General features: G+C 39.2%; 1 protein-coding gene and 1 non-coding gene across 3 annotated transcripts; both read right to left on the bottom strand.

Moving 5' to 3' along the window:
* Positions 1-11,701: 11,701 nt before the first annotated feature.
* On the bottom strand, positions 11,702-11,773 carry TRNAP-CGG (transfer RNA proline (anticodon CGG)). Its single transcript has one exon. It is a non-coding gene; the product is annotated as a tRNA-Pro (tRNA).
* A 1,840-nt stretch (positions 11,774-13,613) lies between these two features.
* Positions 13,614-18,563, bottom strand: LOC148861349 (transcription initiation factor TFIID subunit 13-like). Of its 2 annotated transcripts, none has more exons than XM_088984195.1 (6): positions 18,230-18,563; positions 17,575-17,706; positions 17,418-17,455; positions 14,582-14,641; positions 14,402-14,476; positions 13,614-14,056 (listed from the first exon to the last, which is right to left on the bottom strand). In XM_088984195.1, exons 2-6 carry the CDS (start codon positions 17,681-17,683, stop codon positions 13,946-13,948), a joined length of 393 nt encoding a protein of 130 aa, XP_088840321.1. In that variant the 5' UTR covers positions 17,684-17,706; positions 18,230-18,563; the 3' UTR covers positions 13,614-13,945. The 2 variants fall into 2 exon arrangements, with proteins under 2 accessions (XP_088840321.1, XP_088840322.1); XM_088984196.1 differs by having other exon boundaries at positions 17,575-17,710; positions 18,230-18,454.
* Positions 18,564-19,005: the final 442 nt, after the last annotated feature.

The following is a 19,005-nucleotide window of genomic DNA, read 5'->3' as shown; positions in this document are numbered from 1 at the left end:
TTGTGAGGGCCAAAGAGCCAATGTTGGTCAATTACTTAATAAAAACACGACGAACGACACACTAAATAAACAACACTTCTCCACTAAGGCAAACACTCGTCACCTCAGCCTTGGCCATAATACCCCTACAGAATGATGTACTAAGAAAAGGGGATTTTTCACTAAGGCAAAATTTCCGAGTGACTTGTGACATCGACCTCGGCCTAAAAGACTTTAATACAGAACGTCATCACGAAAGGCTAAGTGAAAGACACTTTAGCAAAAAAAGAGTTGCTTTATTAAGAATGACAATTTTTTTTACAAAAATGCCTCTTCGTGAGGAGGCATCAACCCTTACACAAAATTAGAAAACGAAGAAAGAGAAGAGCATTTTTTGACAAGAAACTCAAGTGCCCTTACAAAAAAAGAAGATAAAAGAAATATATATACATGTGTCGACACAAATTTTGTGCTAAATTTAGAGCACAAAAAGAATGAAGACAAAATCAAAAGAGATTTTGTTAAGGAACACCCTCTGATTCTCTTGTCTTGGACAAAATCCGAAGTCGCTACAATAACTCGTGATTATGAGAAGCAAGTAACAACTGGAAAATTTTTTTCTCACGACCAATCACCTATTAGAACGAGAATGGAATACCTTTACTTGTAATAGACTTTTTTTCTTTTGGATGTGGCAACTTGATGGGAGTTTTCTTGTCTGTAAGAATTTGACAAAAGGTTTTGATTTTTGTAGTAAATTGACAGATGACTTTTGTTTGTGAGAATTTGAAGATCGAAGTCCAGTCCCCAATTGATGTAGCACGGAGTTGTAATAGCTTTGAGTCCTCAGTGGTTGAAGAGATAAAGTTTTGGTTCTTCCTTCTTTGATCTAGATCCAAAGAACTTACTCTCCTTTTCCAAGGGGATCCGTTCCTCTCATTCCTTCCCCCTTTTATAATGAGTTGGGTTCATTTGAAGAGTCTGCCCAACTCCATTCAAATGCATTTAAAGTCATATATGAAAGGAAAACCAATTCTTGATAGTGGTGACCTCCTTTCATTTGCATTTAATTTAGAAGGGGGACCCACAAGATTTAACTTGAGATGCCCAATCCAATTCTATTAACATGATCATCTCCACCAAATTTGGGTCAATCTAATCAACATTGATTGGTGGGCCTTGATAAAGAGGTCACTTGGCAAGGGGTTGATCCCACATATATAATGACTTTCACTAATCAGATTAGGCTAGTCCTTCCTACATCCATTAGCCAACTATGTTTTCTTTTTCTATAGACTATCACTTAATGTGTGAATGCCATTCAATTGTGATCCATTTGAGTAAATCCCTTTAATTGATTTGCACGAACCCTCAAATTTGGCATGATTTGAGAGAAAATCTTTTTCATTGCCAACTTTACATATTTTGGTATTTTCTTCTTATTATGGGTGAGATAATTGGGTGTTTTCATTTCTACCTTTTTTTTTTCTCATTTCATATCGGGTTTCAATTTCCTGGACACCCCTATATTGTATACCACAAAAAAAAATTTTCATTTTAATGGACCACTTTTTTATTATTATTCTTTTTCTTAATGGTCCAAACAACTTTCTTAATAGGCCCAATAGGTCCTTTTTGTTCAATTTCATATTGGGCATTATTGAATTCATTTCCTAGGCCAATATCTCTAATAAGTTGAAATTTACATACCAACAAATGCCCCCTAAGTTGGTGGTTGTTATTGTAATTGGCAATGCAACCACCGACTTGCAAAGTTTTACTCTTGCAAGCATGAACAAGAATTTCTTGAATCATTGGCCAATTCATACTTATGTAGATAGGATTTTTTTTGCCATTCATAATTTATAATCGTGTGGGCAAGGAGTAATACATAAATGCTTTTTTTATTTGATTTAGTCATTCATAATTTATACTCGTGCGGCTAGGAGTAATAATTTATTTTGTGACTACACCTTTTTAGGTTGCCTACATACCCTTAAAGGGATCAAGTCATGATGTAGTTAATGAAGTGATTTATACTTGTGATTTGGAGCTTTGTAGATAGTTTAGGCTCTTATCTAGGAGTGCTTAATGGATAGTTTAGGCTTGTGTCTGAGTGCATATTTTGAGTTATTTTGGAAATTGAATAGTTTATACTCATACTTGAGGAGTCTTGTAAATAGCTCGTATTTGGGAGCAAACATTGAGTTGTTTAAGAAGTTGAGTAGTTTATACTCATATTCAGAAGTCTCGTATATAGTTTGTGCTCGTATCCAATAGCAAACTCTGTGTAAAGCAGTTTATATTCATGCCCTAGAGTCTTGTAGATAGTTTAAGCTCGTATTTAGGAGCATAGATAGTTTAGGCTCATATCTAGGAGCGAATTGAGAGTTTTTTTTTGTTTTCTAATAGATAGTTTAAGCTCGTATTTGGGAGCATAGATAGTTTATGCTCATATCTAGGAGCATAAATAGTTTAGGCTCATATCCAGGAGTGAATTTTGATTAATTTGACTCATTTTCTTTTCGCATAACATGTGATTGTATATACAACTACACATCCTCTAGAAAAGAATTCCTTTTGTATGTACTCTTGTAGAGTAATTGGGAGTCGGGGGACTTGTTTCAAAATTTCATTAGTTTCCCCTCGTAGTGTTTAGGTAGCAGTGTACTTGCCTTGTCTCTTATTGTTTTCAAGAGGTTTTTGTGACCGAAACCTCCTTTTAATTGCTCACAAATTAGAGGGGACTGGCGTGTCACATGACATTCTCGTCATGTAATGATGGTCCAATCACCTTTTTAGAGTGATGTGGTGGACTAGGGTAAAGGAATTTCCTTGGGACTTAAGGCTTGTTCTTGTGTTCAATTTAGTATTGCCCTTAGTGTATGGAAACAAGTAGAAGGGTCATTGGGGATTTGTGTTTGATATAGTGATGGCCCCGGTGTAAGTTCATAGATGATAGAACTGTGAGGGCATTGGAGAGCTTTAGGTTCAAGGGATCCAAATGTAACAATTGTCATGTTGGTGGCCGCTATATCCTCACTTGGATCTAGTTCGATCACTCTTGACTCAGCCAATTGCATTATCTTATCTTAACAAGACATTTTTTGATTGGGTGGCTAATTACCCGATAGTAACGACAATACTTTGGATGATCAATTTTCCCTTTTTCTGTGCATTTAATATTAGGAAGCTCTATAAGCTTTTCGGTTAGAAGGGCATCCAACATTTATGGGACATATGAGTCAGGGAATGGATACACCTTCGCTTCCAATTCCTTAAAAGTGAGCTTTGGATTTTTTTTCTCTTGCTGAATATTTGATTTCATTTATTTCTTGCTTTTTTTTCTTTCCAATAACCTTGAGAAGGACTATTGATGTTGTTAGAACTTGCATCAGCCTAGACAATTTTCTCATTTTCACCATCTTTCTTTTCCTTTTGGAAATCATCCAGGTGATGTTCTTCAAAGATAGCCAAGCTAAGTTCCATATCATGGGTGTGGTTGGCCAATTCCTCAAATGTTCAAGGTTTTATTCCCTTGAGGATGTAATGCAAACCCCAACATATGCCTTGAATTTAAGTATCAATGGCTGAAAACTTTGAGAGCTTGTCTCAACATTTAAGATAGAGATTTTTCCACCTATCGATATAGTCAACAATTGATTCATTTTTTCTTTGTTTTGTGGTAGTGTGTTTGCACATGCTTATAGTGCATCGAGTACTGTTGAAGCAATCCAAGAACTCTTTTTCTAATTGATTCCAACTATCGATTGATCCAGAAGGGAGGTTGGTGTACTAGTCAAAAGCATTTCCTCATAGAGATCATATGAATTGCTTTACCATCAAATCAACGAAAGTTCTGGCATTGTTGCATCTCTCTATGAAGTGTGTAATATGTTGCCTAAGGTTACCTTTCCTATCAAATTGTTGAAGCTTCAGGGGTTGGTGCCCTAATGGCATAAGCATATGATCAATGTGCTAAGTATATGGCTTAGTATACACCGAGGATGATTGTGAGACACCTCTATACTGAGCACGTATCATGTCAGTTATCATGTTTTGGAGTTGTTGTATTGAGAGGGAGGCAACCGAAGCATGTTGGGCGTCCTGTATGTTAGTACATTCTGACAACTCCTTTCGGGGAGGGTCTACTTGCGGGGTGAACCCTGGTTGGTGTGAAGGCCCTTAGCTAGATGCCATTGTTTGCATTTGTTCCATTTGGTTAATGAGAGAAGCAATTTGAAGGTCCTCTTCCACCGTCTTTGTTAACTTAGCGATGGCCGCAGCCATCTCAACAATTTGTTCTTCCACTGTAATAGCTACTGCCATCAAGATAGGTGCTACTAAAGTGTAGGAGCGAGTTTGCATGTAATCATACCCTCCGGTCTTATGAGAGTTGGGATAGGAGTTGGACCTTGAGCCGGTGCTCAATTTCGCATCCGACATGGGCATTCCTCCACTTGGATGTTCAAGTGGATTTGTTATGACGATCGTTGGGGCTACCCCTTTCGTATTAGCGTCCTTTGCTGAAGGTCCCCTTTTAGCATTTCAGACTTTTGAAGGGACCCTATGAGTTCCATAGAAAGCGAGAGGTGCAACCAGTTGTGAATCCCCATACCTTGTCATAAGGCAGGTTGTTGGCCTTTTGTAGTTGGAGGCTAAAAATGCACTTGAGCTGGATGAGCTTGAGCTATATGTGGCATTTTTCTTGTTCCCGGTGATGCTTGAAATGGTTTTCTTTGTAGTTATGTGTCCAAATCGTTAGCAAAAAATTGAAGTGCTGATTTGAGAGATGAGAGGTCTCACTAGGTGTGCCATAAATTTGTTGACACAAATTTCGTGCTAAATTTGGAGCACAAAAAGAATGAAGACAAAATTAAAGAGATTTAATTCATTTTTTTTAAATGTAAGTGGGATTACAACTTTTTTTTTCTTCTTTTGTTGACAAACACCCTCTGATTCTTTTGTCTTGGACAAAATCCAAACTCACCACAATAAATTGTGATTATGAGAAACAAGTAACAACCAACAAAATTTTTCTCACGATCAATTAGCTATTAGAATGAGAACGGAATACCTTTACATGTAACATTTTTTTTTTTCTTTTGGATGTGGCAACTTGATGGGAGATTCCTTGGTTGCAAGAATTTGACAAAAGATTTTGATTTTTGTGGTAAATTGACAAACGATTTTTGTCTGATAATTTGAAGATCGAAATCCAGTCCCCAATTGGTGTAGCAAGGAGTTGTAGTAGCTTTTAGTCTTCGATGGATGAAAAGATGAAGTTCTAGTTCTTCCTTCCTTCATCTGGATGCAGCCATCCCTTCCCTTTTCTTGTCAAAAGAAACAGAGCTAATGGAGTAGAATTGAGGAGCCGAAGGGGGGAAGCCGAAGAGAGAACTGGAGATGGAGATAATGATCTCAGTTTAGCATGCCTCTTGACATGCACGTGGCTAACAACATTTAACTTGAAACTTTAACAACAATGCGAGAGCTAGACTTCTTTCAAATCCTTCTATCTTCTCCTTTCCTTTTCTTATTTTTTATCTTTTTTTTTCTTGTAAAAGAACTTGCTCTCTTCTTCCAAGGGGATCTGTTCCTCTCATCCCATCCCCCCTTTTATAATGAGTTGGGTTCACTTGAAGAGTCCACATCAACCTCCTATGGGTTCTCGCTGAAGGGATGCAACTGATTAACATTGAAGGTTGGGAAGAACTTTGACACATGAACTCTACAATCCTCATACCCCTCCAATAGACTCTGGAGGCGAACTTCACTAAGTCCTTGTGCTCCACCGAGGCCTTATACTCCTCCACAGTCTGAGAAGACACCTCTTGAAGCTTTGGCTCCATGGACTCCAACATGGACTTTATAGACCTTAACTGATCCCTCTTCACCGTCACCTTGGCCTCAAGTTTCTTTCAACACTTATACTCCTCATGAGCCTTCCCATTGGTAGCCTCTTGGGCAGCCTGCACCTTGTCCAGCTGATGCCTTAGATGCTTGGTTTCCTTTTGCGATTGGCACAACTATTATACCAAGACCTCCACTTTGTCGCAGAGGCCCATTCCGCAAGAAGACACCTGCAAAAGAAGAATTACTTCGCATTAGGTGGAAAGTTTTAACTAAGGGAGAAAGTAGCATTACCAAGGAAACAAAATCTCTTCCTACCTTGGCTATCTTGTCCAATAGTGTGTCCTGTATGGCTTGGGTGGAATGTTGGGTCTTGGATTGGCGATCCCAAATGGAATCATGCCGACCACCAGATGATGGTTGACTTCTACATTGCTTAGGTTGTCCCCCTCCCTGACGTTCCAGATCGGGCATAACATCCGATGCTGTAATAACGACTCATCCTCTAAGGGGCTCGAAGAATGAGTAACCATCGTCTGTGATCCTCTAGAAATGCCATTGGCCCGACGATCCTTTATAGAGACATTCTTTGAAGCCCATTGATCGTAGACACCTTCGGCTGACTACTTTCATCCTTCTGGCCTCAGCACCAACCCGCGACCGATTGCTTTCATCCTTCAGGCATCGGTGTCACCCCTCGATCGAGGTGGGTTCTCCTTGTTCTACCTCTGCAGCGTCCCTTCGATCAATTCCTTTCAGGACTTTGTGGCCGTCTTTGCTAGCAACATAGCTTTCATGTTGTTCTCCATTTCTACCAACAAGAGAAACAAACAAGTTAGAAAAACAACAATGAGATTCAAGTAATGTCACAATTGGTAAACAATGGGAGTGTCCATATCGAGGGGGGTAGGACTAAGGCTGGTCATCACCAAGGCCTCCTCTTTCACCAATGGTCCGACATGAATCATCCCGCCCAGATGAAGCCAATTCATCATGACCTTCTCCTCATCACTATTGCATGGCATAATCCTTTTGGTCAGTGTATCTAGGCTCCTCCAATCAAACCGAAAGGACCAGCCTTGGGGGCAACTAACAAAGAAGAATTTCTTCTTCCAATTGTGAATAGATGACGGGTTGTCCACCACATTCCCTCGTCAACCTTGGAAATACCACAAGCCTTCCCTATTGGAATGCTTCCTCAATGTGAACAAACTCCGAAATATGTTTAGAGTGACAGATACATTTTGGAGATGGGCCATCACCAACATTGCCACTATAATCCTAATGGCATTGGGAGCGAGCTAGTTGAAGGTGAGCTTATAGTGGTTTAAGATCTCAAAAGTTAGGGGGTGTATGGGAAACCTCAATCCAAAGTGAAGGTAATGCTTGTGGATACACACCTCCCCTTTAGGGGCGTGCCACAACTTGTCACCAATGTAGGGGACTCTAATCCTATATGTGAGCTTTGGGAACCTCATGGCCGGTTCAAAGAGTTGGAGTCACTACCCATTTAGTGACTCCGTTTTCCATGGGAAAGGCATACGACCAAGAGATTTTAGCTTCTAAGGATTGCGAGAGGGAAGGTATTAGGCACCCCTCTCTCCAATCTATTGTAGTAGCCTAATACAGGAGTTGTCCAGGTTTAATTTCTTTTGGGGAAAAGCAGAAATGGTTGCAAGAATTTCTCAAATCCGGAGGAACATGCTTTCAATTTCTCCTAAGACCGATTTTGAGGTGATGTTATTGGGACTTAGGTATTGATTTCCCTACGACCTTTGCCTCTTTGCCTCTATTCTCAGTTAAGAAGAATATGTAAGCAATAGTTCTCCAACATTTCAGAACCTCAAGCAACACAGAAAAACTAAAAAAGACTTACCTTTCATGTGCACATTGTCAAAAGTTTTCCAGTAGTTTGGAGGACTTCAAATGGAACTTGAGTAAGGCAGGAGCCAGGCTGAATGTTTATGGTATTAAGTTTGGAAGATAGGGGATGGGACTTAAGCTTGGCTTCTAGGATTTCAGGACTTAAGCCAGACTGAATGTTTATAGAAGTTGGAAATTTGTCCCCCTTCAGTCTCTTTCTTTCTCTAGGGACACCTCTCAGCTTTCATTCCTTCTGTCCCCCTCCCTTGAGCTCAAATTAGATGAGTATTTATAGAGAATGGGAGGGGGTCAAGTCTGAATTCACTTAGCTATAGTGGTTAGGATTCCATAGAGATTTTTCCCATAAATAGGCAAAGAAATAGGTGCCCAGTCAAGTTTTCTTGTTTGGTGAGGCATTTTCTTTGATTTGGGGGTGGTTTTCATAAGTTTTGTGTGACCAATGAGAGCTTGGGACGTGCAAGACATTGTAGCCCCGTATTTGGGGCTGATAGTAGAAAAAATGTAAATTTGATGAATTTTTAAAAGTTATTTTGTCTTTTCTTGGTCTTGAGTAAGGGTATGTTTGGCATTTCGTGCTTTTTGGGTCTATTAGGCTCTGTTTGATTCGTACAAGTGTTTCAATGGGGTTAAGTAAGGAGCTGATGTCACTCCCTACCCTCTTAAGGTTCTAGGTTGGACAGCTGATGTGGTGGTTCAATCAAGTGCATCAAAATGGTATATCTCTAGTTTAATGGTCAAACAGATGAATCTGGTCATGAAATTTGGTGTGTTGGGGTTTTTCAGGTCCTTGAACACGACGGTGAAGTCTGATTGAGATCTATGGTTGACAAGTTTGGGTCAATGAGATTTGCTGAAATAGAACCATTGTTTGATGAAGGTTCAATCGGGGGAATTTTGGGATGAACTTTGGTGGGTTGACATTTTTAAACGTCCTAAATCTAATGGAAGTGATGAATATTTGATTAGAGGTGTAGATTGATTGTTTTAGTGCAGCTCATGGTCTTAGCTTCCGATTTTCCAATTAATGAAAGGGTTCGAAATGGAATCTTACTTTTTCAATGGTCAAATGGAGGTGTTTGGTTGTGAAATTTGTCGTGCTGGGTTTTTTGGGTCTCCGAACACAGTGGTAAGGTCTGATTAGTCTTACAAATTTGGAATGGCGGATGGTAAGCTCTAATTAATAGGATTTGTTGAAATAGGATCTAGGCTTGATGATGGGTCAAATGGGGAATTTTGAGCTACAATTTAATAGATAGGCATGGATTAGGGTGATGAGTCAAGTGGATGGTTCTGATCTAAGAGAGATATGGTTAATCTTGGTAATCATTCAGGGCCATCAAAATGTGATCTTAATGTTTTTGTGGTTGGATATCATAGATTTGTGTTGGGATTTACTAGTTGATTGTTTCCTAATGATCTTGAGGTGATGAGTGTGTTGGATTTGATTTTGGGGAGTTGGAATTTGAATATCACATAGATCGGGGTCGTTAGAAAGGATGTTAGCATGATAAATGATGTATCTTTGCAATTTAGTAATGAAAATTGATGTATAACTAACTTGTAGTTTTCAAAGTCTAGCGATGATGTCTGATCGGATGTTGATATTGATCTCAAGGTTCTTATTTGTCTTATGGATTGTGTGATAGGAGGGTTTTCCGGGTTTTGGGAAGTCTCTAGTTGATCTGGTTGTGTTTCTGAGCTTTTGGGGTCTAAGAGGAGGGTATAAAGAGGTAGGGTGAAGGGACCGAGCAAAAATTGGGTGCTAATACTATAGTCCCCTGGAATGTAGTACTTTTCGGCCAAAGCCCTAACTTACTCCTTGTCGAGAATGTTGTTTATGTCAGAGTGGGGATAACTCCCCAGCGTCATGCCTCGTCACTTAGCCTTGACCTGCTCCTCGACCTCTTCCGCATCCACCACTTCAGGAAGCGCAAGAACACTTCCTATGGTGTTGGCCCTTGGCCGCGTGGAACTGGTACTCTTATTAGCAGAGTTTGCACTCTGCTAGTCGTGCTTGGCCTCGCGACACTCGACCCTCTCTGTAAATACCTAGACGTTGGACGTTTTAGAGGAGCTCTTAGAGTCACTGCTGTCGCTCTGATCGCTATTAGGAGTGTTGTTGGGAGTACTCCAATCATGAAGGTTGTAGGCTTCATAGCCAGAGTCCAATGTCGACATGTTGAAGAGAAAGGTTCTTTACCTAAAGATGTTAACGAAAGGAAGTCTAAGGAGTTGGTTGTGGAAAGCTGAGATGTCCTCAGTAGCTCCAAGACTCAAGGTTTCAAGCAAATGGTGAAGTCTCGCTCAGCCAGCCTCCCTATTTAATGGAAAACATACAACCTAGATTCAATTGATCCAATGGCCACAGATTGATTGACCTTACATCTTGAACCGACGGGTTCCATGTGGCATTGACCTCGGGAGACGGGGCCGGTTCGCCGGTCAACTTCAACTCAAGGATGCGCCAAATTGGACCCCCGTGTCGTCTTGTGCACGACCTCAATCAATCGACCCTGGTGCCCGTCTTATGTACGAACCTATGATGGATGGCGTCAGCATTCATGCGGGGCACAAGTGATGCATGTGGGTAGCCTATACCCGTATGGGCCACTGTCACACACCCTCGACTTGAAGTGATCCTTCATAGGTGTGAAGGATGAACGGAGGAGCAGGTGCTGCAGAGTTGTTGAGAAGAGTTCCGCATTGAGGCAGATGCCTCCACATGAATCTACTATACTATTTGGCTAAAGCCGAGGCCTTGACACAACCCGTCAACTGACCTCGAGAGTGGGGGGCAAGTGATGTAAGGGTATTTGACTGACCTGCGATCTTGACACATGGTGTCGGTAGGATGCATCTTAGCCATCTGTGGATCCTGACACATGGCGTCGGCCGGATGCATCCTAACCATCTATCATCAACCACTACCAACCGCTGCCACCCGCTCCCAACTACCCTTATTTTAAGGGAGCTCCGGTTATAAAAGGGGCTCCTACGTTGAGGTAAAGACATATAGACTTGAGCTCTAAGTTTCCTATCTTACTTGGTCTGAACCCTCACAACCCTCGGCTAATTTGACCATCAGAGTCTTTGCCCAGAAATTACATTGTTGTCCATAACTCCGTATTTAGTAGCAACAATGGAAAATAAAAGAACATGGATAAGTGCATTTACTCGGGTAGTAAGTGTTTCCAAAGAAAAAAAAAACTTACCCACCCGAATAAGTAACTTCCTGAAAAGTGAATGAAGCCTTAAAGGAATGTAAATTATAGTAGCAAGCAACGATGTACATTCAATTAATCTCTAGAAAATTAGGGGTGATTTGATTCCAGCATAGATGCTGATTTGATTCCCTCAACAACCAACTCAGTGGCCTCTACGAGAGATTCAGGCTTATCATTAAGAAGAAGAAGAATTCCCTATTGGGGATTCGGACTTGTTACAAATGCAACTCAACAAGTTCACGTAGAACATTTCTTAAAATTTGAATACGCCTAATCTGAAAACCTGAACATCGTGCTTGAATATTTTTAAGTCAGGCATCCAATTTGCACAGACCACCGTGGAAGGTTTGTTTCAAAATTGCAAGAGTCTAAATTCTTATAAATAACGATAAAACAGTATGGCTGTCAAAGGTCCGGGTTAGGATTGAGGCCTTGGGCAACTTGACCCAAAGGCAAACCCGTATATGGCATTCATGAATGTATATTAGTATATCTATTCATATGTGTCAATTTATCTCAATCACTTAATCTCTAAAGTCTCAGGGTGGTAGTGGGTCACACTTCAATGGTTCTTCATGATTTTGTGAAGTAGTTATTTTAAGATGGGTGTGTAATGACTGAGCTGGGTTCATTCAACTCTACTCCTTTAAATATTACTAAAAAAAGAACTCAACTCCTTAAAAATAAATTGATATCTAACTTTCGGGTTTAATGGAGTATTTTTTTATTATTCAAAAGAAAAAAGTCTAAGAAATTTATTTGGGGTGTTGCGAGAATCGAACTCGCGACCTCTCGCACCCGAAGCGAGAATCATACCACTAGACCAAACACCCATCGCCGTTTGCATTTAATCAGTTTTCCATTAAATCGATTAATATGTAAACTTTCTAATCACTGATTTATAACACTTCACAATTAGCCATAAAATACACGAGTTTTACAACCATCCAACCTCTCAGTGAAATTCACATCTGTGCCCTACAAGCGCCTGACAGCACATCCCAACCATGTATTGGGAACATCTCCCGATAATAAGGACAGAAAATGTTCCCAATGCATGTTGAGATGTGCATATAGGGCACAAATGTGAATTCTTCTATGTATGGGCCCTATGTATTTTATCAATAGTGTGGAGCATTGGCATTGATCCCACGAATTCGGATTAGCTGAATGTTATGGCTGTTCAGCAGGTCGTGGAACCAATGATGGTGATTCTACGTCAATAATAAATTCATGGGCCGCACTGTAAAAAGTGAAGGCCTCATGCATTTAAATTCTGACATAAAACCTTATCATTGGTTCCACAGCCTGCTGAACAGCCACGGCATCTAGCCAAACCTTTCTCTGATCCCACATCCTGCTGGTACACAGGTAAAGGATTCAGCTAATCCAAATTCGTTTTATCAGTAATTCCGTCTTCATGCAGGTAGAGTATATAACTACAAACCAGGAAGCTGAAGTGAAGAAGTAGTCCCAAATCCCAATCATGGAAGATGGAACCCATCTTAACTTCGTTAAAACAATATGAAAAAGCAGTATTCGTTCTGTTTATAAACAGCAGTGGATGAATAGACAGCTAAAGCACCAAATAAGAACAAAGCAAAGTGTAAGACAGGTCGTGTGATTGAAAAAGAGAAGCTATTCTGTACACACAAATAGTTGTTGTAATTGCTTCTACTGCAACCTCCTCCAGTGCTGCCATCAGATGTGATCTAACAGGTGAGACAAAATTGGGCAAGTATTTCATATAAATTAATTCTTGGGAATATCCCATGTCTTAATTCGGGTCATTCAATAGTTGACATTAGCAATTGGCTCACAAAAGTGCGCCAGAACTTGCACTCCTATACTCGCTGCGCCAATGCAAATGAAATTGCACTGCAGTTCTGCAATCATATCTGTCGAGTAAAATGAAACTGGTTGTCTGAACGGTCCTGGATTGTACAGTCCGACCATTCGGGTCAACGGCAGTTCAAAAACACTGATTTGGACTATAAAACCCCGCACAAATAAGATCATATCCATGACCATGAGGTGAAACCTTGACGCTTCTCGATTGAAAGTGAAACTGAGAAGCCATTCGTTTGCACAGACCCACAAACTATGAACTATGTCAAGAATTTTTCTGTTACTTCAGTGGTGTGACAACGGTGTTTATTTAGGGATGGGCCCTGGGGTATATGCAAACATATCGGCCGGGCATCAGCAAGAAAGAATATTATTGGTACATCAATTTTGATTATACCAAGGTTTTAAAAACCGATCCAGAACTGGAACTATTCTAGCCACTGTTTTCTGGGTCAACAGTTCAAGCATACATAACCCATTCCAATGAAAAAAAAACATAAAAAATAATTAAAATAAAAACAGTCAACAACCATTGAACGAGTCAACAATTTGACATGTCACTGACCAACTTAACAGTTTTTGGCCAGGAACCAGATTTGAGATAAAACAGAACCGGTTGCCTGGATAGTTCCCAGACCGAACAACCCAACCAATGTTCAAAGTATCGATACAGGGCATATCGACCTGTATTGATACTTTTTTTTAAGTTTTATTTATTTATTTTTTTCAAAACCAGTTCAGAGGGGTCGGTTTAAAGCCCAATTACCCTCTGAACTATAGTCTGACCCGATACAACCCCTGGAGGGGTGGCATATCAGAAAACCATTGGCACAACATGCATAAGCTGGTATGTATTGAGTCCGACCATCCAGGTCAACGGAGGTTCGAAAACATTGATTTATACAAGTAATGCCCTCAAGCTTCTACGAAATGTCACGTTTATGGCTTATAGCACTGAAGAGATGACTTGAAGTGAATCACCCATTCTATTAGAACACAACTTTCTACCCAAAAAAAAAAAAAAAAGAAAACGTTACTTTAATGTCAAATGAATGGATCGATTTTATAAATGTATTTATAGTGATGCAGTCGCACGTTTAAACCCACATTCTAAGAGTCATATCCTGTTCCTTGTCATTCCAATCTGTTCTCCCGTTTCAATCTACTGTTGCCAACTTCTCTTCATCTACTTCAAAAGCCTTCCTTGCTTGTTTCAGTTCCTCATTCATAGACAATAATTCTGTACAACGGTGAAGTTTTGGAAAATCCTGTGCGGTTGTACAGTTAGATGATGTTAGTTTGCTGTATTACAGAACTCACAAAAAAAGCCGACTTGAACACCGGACCTGAATCAGCCTAAACCCCAACTTGTTTTCAAAGGAATTAAAGTTTTCTAAGGGTACCTGGTACTTCATGCAGTCAAATTGTGTAAAAAAAGGAATTGGATGAGGTCTTATTTTCATATACTCGAGAGGTGGTTATGAGGATCCATAATATTGAACTTGGATGAGACATAATATCCACCATTTACCATACAAGATCTATCCACATATAGTCTCAATTGCACAGGCTACAGAATGGTGTAATGTGAAAGCAGTGTCTGCAGAAGATACCTTGCGAATTAGAAATAGGAAATCCTCTGTCAGAAGCTTCCCCCTCTTAGATGCAATATCTTGGGCTTTATGAACCTACAAAAGTACAGCAGAAGATAATAAGTCATGGATGTTGATCAATCTAATTGTGAGAAGTTCAAAAAAGGCCTGTAAGAAAGAGGAAAGTAGGATAGTGCTTACCAACTCTGTGACATACTCAACAACAATGTCCTCCAGAAGTGTAACAGTTTCAGGAAGTGGCTGTAAAAGTGGCAAAAGCATTTGGTTGCAGAGATGTAACCCAAATAATGTTATTGTCTGAACTGAGCAATGTTACACCCAAAATACAACATAATTATAATGTAACATTTCAAATAGCATGGTTGCATGCAAGTCATGCAGGTTATATTCATGTAGTAGGTTGGAATCTGGTTGATTCCCAACTAAGGATTTTGATTATATTATCATTCTACAATTGAAATAAAAATACAGAGGAAAGCTTGCTCAGAATCTATTATGCATCAGACTAGTTTCCATGCTAGCCAATATTTCCTGTTCTCACATCAATGTTCTGATAAATGAACTCTTTTTCTTTAGATGGTTCATATAAACTTAATAAAGAAAAAGAAATTCATTTATGCTATTCCTTGATTAATCAGCTTATATTATGTCATTGTTTCACAGCTATGAATATTTACGTAATTTTTTTCTTAACATTCTTATGACCAATTTACAAGGTGATTTGAACTTATCCCAACAGAACATACTAGAACAAAGAAAGAAGATCAATGAAGTCCAATGTTTGTAAAGGTGTTTGAGGCATACTCTTGGAGGCATATGTCCAGGCAAGGGACATTCAAAACACCCTGAGCCTTGAGGCATGGATGCCTCTGAGGCATACACATGCACCTCATGCATGAAGGAAGAAAGAAGAAAACAAAAAGAAAAGAAAAGGAGAAGTTCTCTTCCTCCCTCTTATTCCTCCTCTTAAGGAGATTTACGCCTCTTGCGTTCTGAACTATGCCCCATGCCTCTGGGTGGTGGAATGCCTATTGTCATGCCTCCGCATTTTAAAACATTGGTGAAGTCACAGCATTGACTGCACAATGCCTACGGTATCACCTAAATATTTTTGTAATCGCATTGCATATGCAATGCCTGGGCAGGTGATGCACTTAGGGCATCGCATGGGAACAATAAGGTAACATACGGAATGAAGGCCATAGCCCATAATCAGTCTAGGTGATTATAACATGCTTTCTTTTATGTTTACCTTTTATTTTTGTCAACTTGTTATTACACCTTTGAGATACTTATTTACCACATTAAGGTAATTTTATTGAATTGTTCTATACACACACACACACACACACACACACCGAGGGGGAAACAAAAGTTGGGAGTCAAAGCTGAGAAAGAAAGAGAAAAAAAAGGAAAAGAGAAACAAATAGAGTCAAGGGACTAAAGGCTTTTCTATGAAGGAAGAAATAGAGCAGAAGGAAAGAGAACCAGGAGCGACCCCCCCGCCCCCCCGACAAACTGGGACCAAGAACCATGTAAATTACATAATATAGTAAAGTGCTTCGGGACTCCTTTTATGTACTTCATTTGATGCACTAGTAATTAGTACTCCGTTTTTGCATAAACATGAGATTCTAGTTCATTGCCCAAATTCATCCAGTTATTAGGTTTTCTTATCTTTTATGCCAAGTCTTACCTAACCTAGGAAGTCCAAAATGCATATAAATTGCCCACTTTCCTTGGCCACACTGGAAAAATTATAAAGGGGACATTTTGGAAGCCAAAGAAAATATTGAAAGAAGAAAACCTTTCTCTGCAAGGAAATTGGGGCATAAGAGTAATTCGATTCAGAAAGGCCTGATTGTACAGAAACAGAATGGGCTCTTTTGGGTGTTAGTATGGCAAACTCAAACAACAATGAAAAAAAAACTACAACAAAGTGATGAAATTAGCAGTTACCAAACTCCAACTAAAACAAAGCCTCTTGCACTTTTTTTGTTAGCTTAGTGGTTCCTATAAAGTTCTTTGAATGACCCTGAAAATTTTCCCACTTGGGCAAAATATATTCATCGAGTAGTTTTACATAACATGCCTAATTCCTAAATTAAATACGAAGGAAAAGCGAACAAAAATTGGGAAGAAGATAGTGTCCACTTTGAGGGAGATGTCCTAATTTGCCTCTTGGAGGGGCAAAATCCTCTCTCAGAAAGCTGCACACAAATCAAACTTCATTCCTTAATATATTGATCACTTAAAAGATGAATATATAGACCAGTTATGATGCTAACTCAAATGACTGCTTATCTAGACAACTTAGAAGTAATAATCAACTAACCACAAGCTTCATCATCATCATCTAAGATTTGTCCCAACTATATGAGTTGGCTTAAAAGATCCTGTTTCACCATTCTGTTCTGTTCAGTGCCCTATCCATTTTAAGTTATGGGTGCTCAATCATTTCTTATTACTTACACCCAAGTCCTTTTTGGTCTTCCCCTGGCACATCTAGTCCCTTCAACTTGTAACTAACCACAAACCATTAAAGAAATTTGAAATAGAAAAGTAACTACTAGACAGGTGACATTCAACTTTTAGTTCATTGAAAATTTCTTAACTTTGTTGCATTGGAACAAGCTCCAGTTCTCTGCAGAATCTAAAATAGGCTTCAAGTGACAGGCCCAACTCTTGAGATGCCTATGCAAGGCCACAACAAACAGATCTAAGTGAGCCACCTATTAGATCTTCTATTGAACAACACCCATAACAGGGGAGAATTTGGATATGAGGTCACTCAATTGAATGCCATGAAACATCCAGAAGCCATTTGACAAAATGTAAAGATTAAATTGATGAATAAGAGCTTTCTCGAAGACAATTACGGTAAAATGTCCAATAATGTGTAACTTCTAAGCTATTGTAAAACCAATGCCCAAACACCACTACTTAGTACTTGCCATCAGATCAGCAAAGGCTAACTGCAACTAATAAAAAATTTGCAACATAGTAAGGTACGTACATTGGGGTCGTCTCCAAAACCATACATCATGTGTTGCACTGTAACAAAGTCATCAACAGAAAAGGCAGGCATATACCAGTCATAGTCGGTACTTAAAATAACAGCTATTTTACATCTTAAACAAGCATTCGTGCGTATATCAAAAGCAATTGCTTACGATCTTTCTGAAAGACGCCTCGCTTGCGCTTGAACGATGTCTCAGATGGTTGGGAATGGGAGGATCCAACTTTGGTCTTGGAAGCGGGTCCGGCAGAAGAATTATGCATCTCCGATTCGTGACCTTATCAACCTATCTTTTCAAGAATTATAAAACCCATTAACCAAAAAATCGAAGCATGATAGATTCCCACAGGCTATTATCGTAAAAACAACTAGTCGAATGAAATCAAATGAAAGTATAAGGGTTGTTTTATTGCTAAAAGAACAACTTAAGAGTAATTCTTCTCATCTTCCTGCTAAGCATAGAAAAATCTGTTTTTTTTTTTTCGATTACTTTCAATTAAAAAAAAAATTGCTCCTCTAGTCCAATTTAAAACCAAGCCTCTCTACTCGAGAATCCTAAATAGGGAAAAAAGAATGCGAGCAGCCTACATCCACTCTCAGTTTCGAGTCAACTACCGCCAGAGTGAGAGCTGCCAGGAATGAGAGTTGCCGGAGATATAGGCTGCGGACATGTCACGGTTTATGCGGCTTCAGGGCGTAGTGGACTCCCTCCTCAAGAGGATAAGTATAAAAGAAGAGGGAGTGATTGATTCCCCATTCAAAATAGGAAATAAAGGAGGGGGGAGAATAAAGGTATGAAAAATAAACACCTGGAGCTACCGTCGATGTCACCGTCGCTGCCGACTTTGTTGTGATCGCCGGAAACTGCACGCTCCTCCTCCTTTATTCCTACTCCGTTTCTTCTTCTTCTTCAGCGTATTCTTCTCCTTTTCCTTTTCTGATATCTGGAATCCTCCTAAACAATAAGTTTGGGTTTGGGTTTGGGGTCTTAGCGGACAGTGTGCTGCTCAACACCGTCGTTATTGTGTAGACTCAGAAGTACCAATCATCGGTCGTAGTTAAAAAACATTGGGCACGTCATCAGATAGAAAAAAAAAATGTCGGTTTAAATTTCGACAGACATCTGTAAAGTTTTCCCTGCATGACTCGTTAAACTACGTTTGGTTTGTGGGATAAGGATGGAAAAAAGGGGAATATTCTATGATGAGATGGAAAAAGGGTTGGACGCGATCCTAAAATAAGAACGTGGGGTCGCACCTAGCGGTGAGCATTATTTGGTTAAAAGAAAAAAATCAAATAAAAAATTTCGATTTTGATTTATTCAGTTCGATTTTTTTGATTTTTCGTTAAATCAGTTTGGCTAATTCGATTTTTGGCTAATCCGGTTTTCGATTTTAGTTTTTAAAATTAAAAATTCAATTAACCGAATTAACAAAATTTTATAAGATATAGTATATAATATGTAACAAATAATATATTATGTATTATATGTTTATATATTAATATATAATATAATAAAATTTGATTTCATAATATATATTATATGTTATAATATATATATATATATATATATATATATATATAT

This window comes from Nelumbo lutea, chromosome 4 (assembly GCF_056320005.1).
Source record: "Nelumbo lutea isolate HS-2025 chromosome 4, American lotus-T2T, whole genome shotgun sequence".
Classification (NCBI taxonomy): Eukaryota; Viridiplantae; Streptophyta; class Magnoliopsida; order Proteales; family Nelumbonaceae; genus Nelumbo; species Nelumbo lutea.
Note: the sequence above shows the minus strand (reverse complement) of the source record. Positions and strands in the feature narration are given on the sequence as shown.

What these genes read in the sequence shown, in the direction of transcription:
- LOC148861349 (XM_088984195.1), bottom strand. Translation starts at nt 17,683, where the DNA reads ATGCATAATTCTTCTGCCGGACCCGCTTCCAAGACCAAAGTTGGATCC. An exon ending in AGGCGTCTTTCAGAAAGATC is followed by an intron (nt 17,456 to 17,574) that starts GTAAGCAATTGC and finishes ACTTTGTTACAG; the next exon opens with TGCAACACATGATGTATGGT. An exon ending in GTTTTGGAGACGACCCCAAT is followed by an intron (nt 14,642 to 17,417) that starts GTACGTACCTTA and finishes CCACTTTTACAG; the next exon opens with CCACTTCCTGAAACTGTTAC.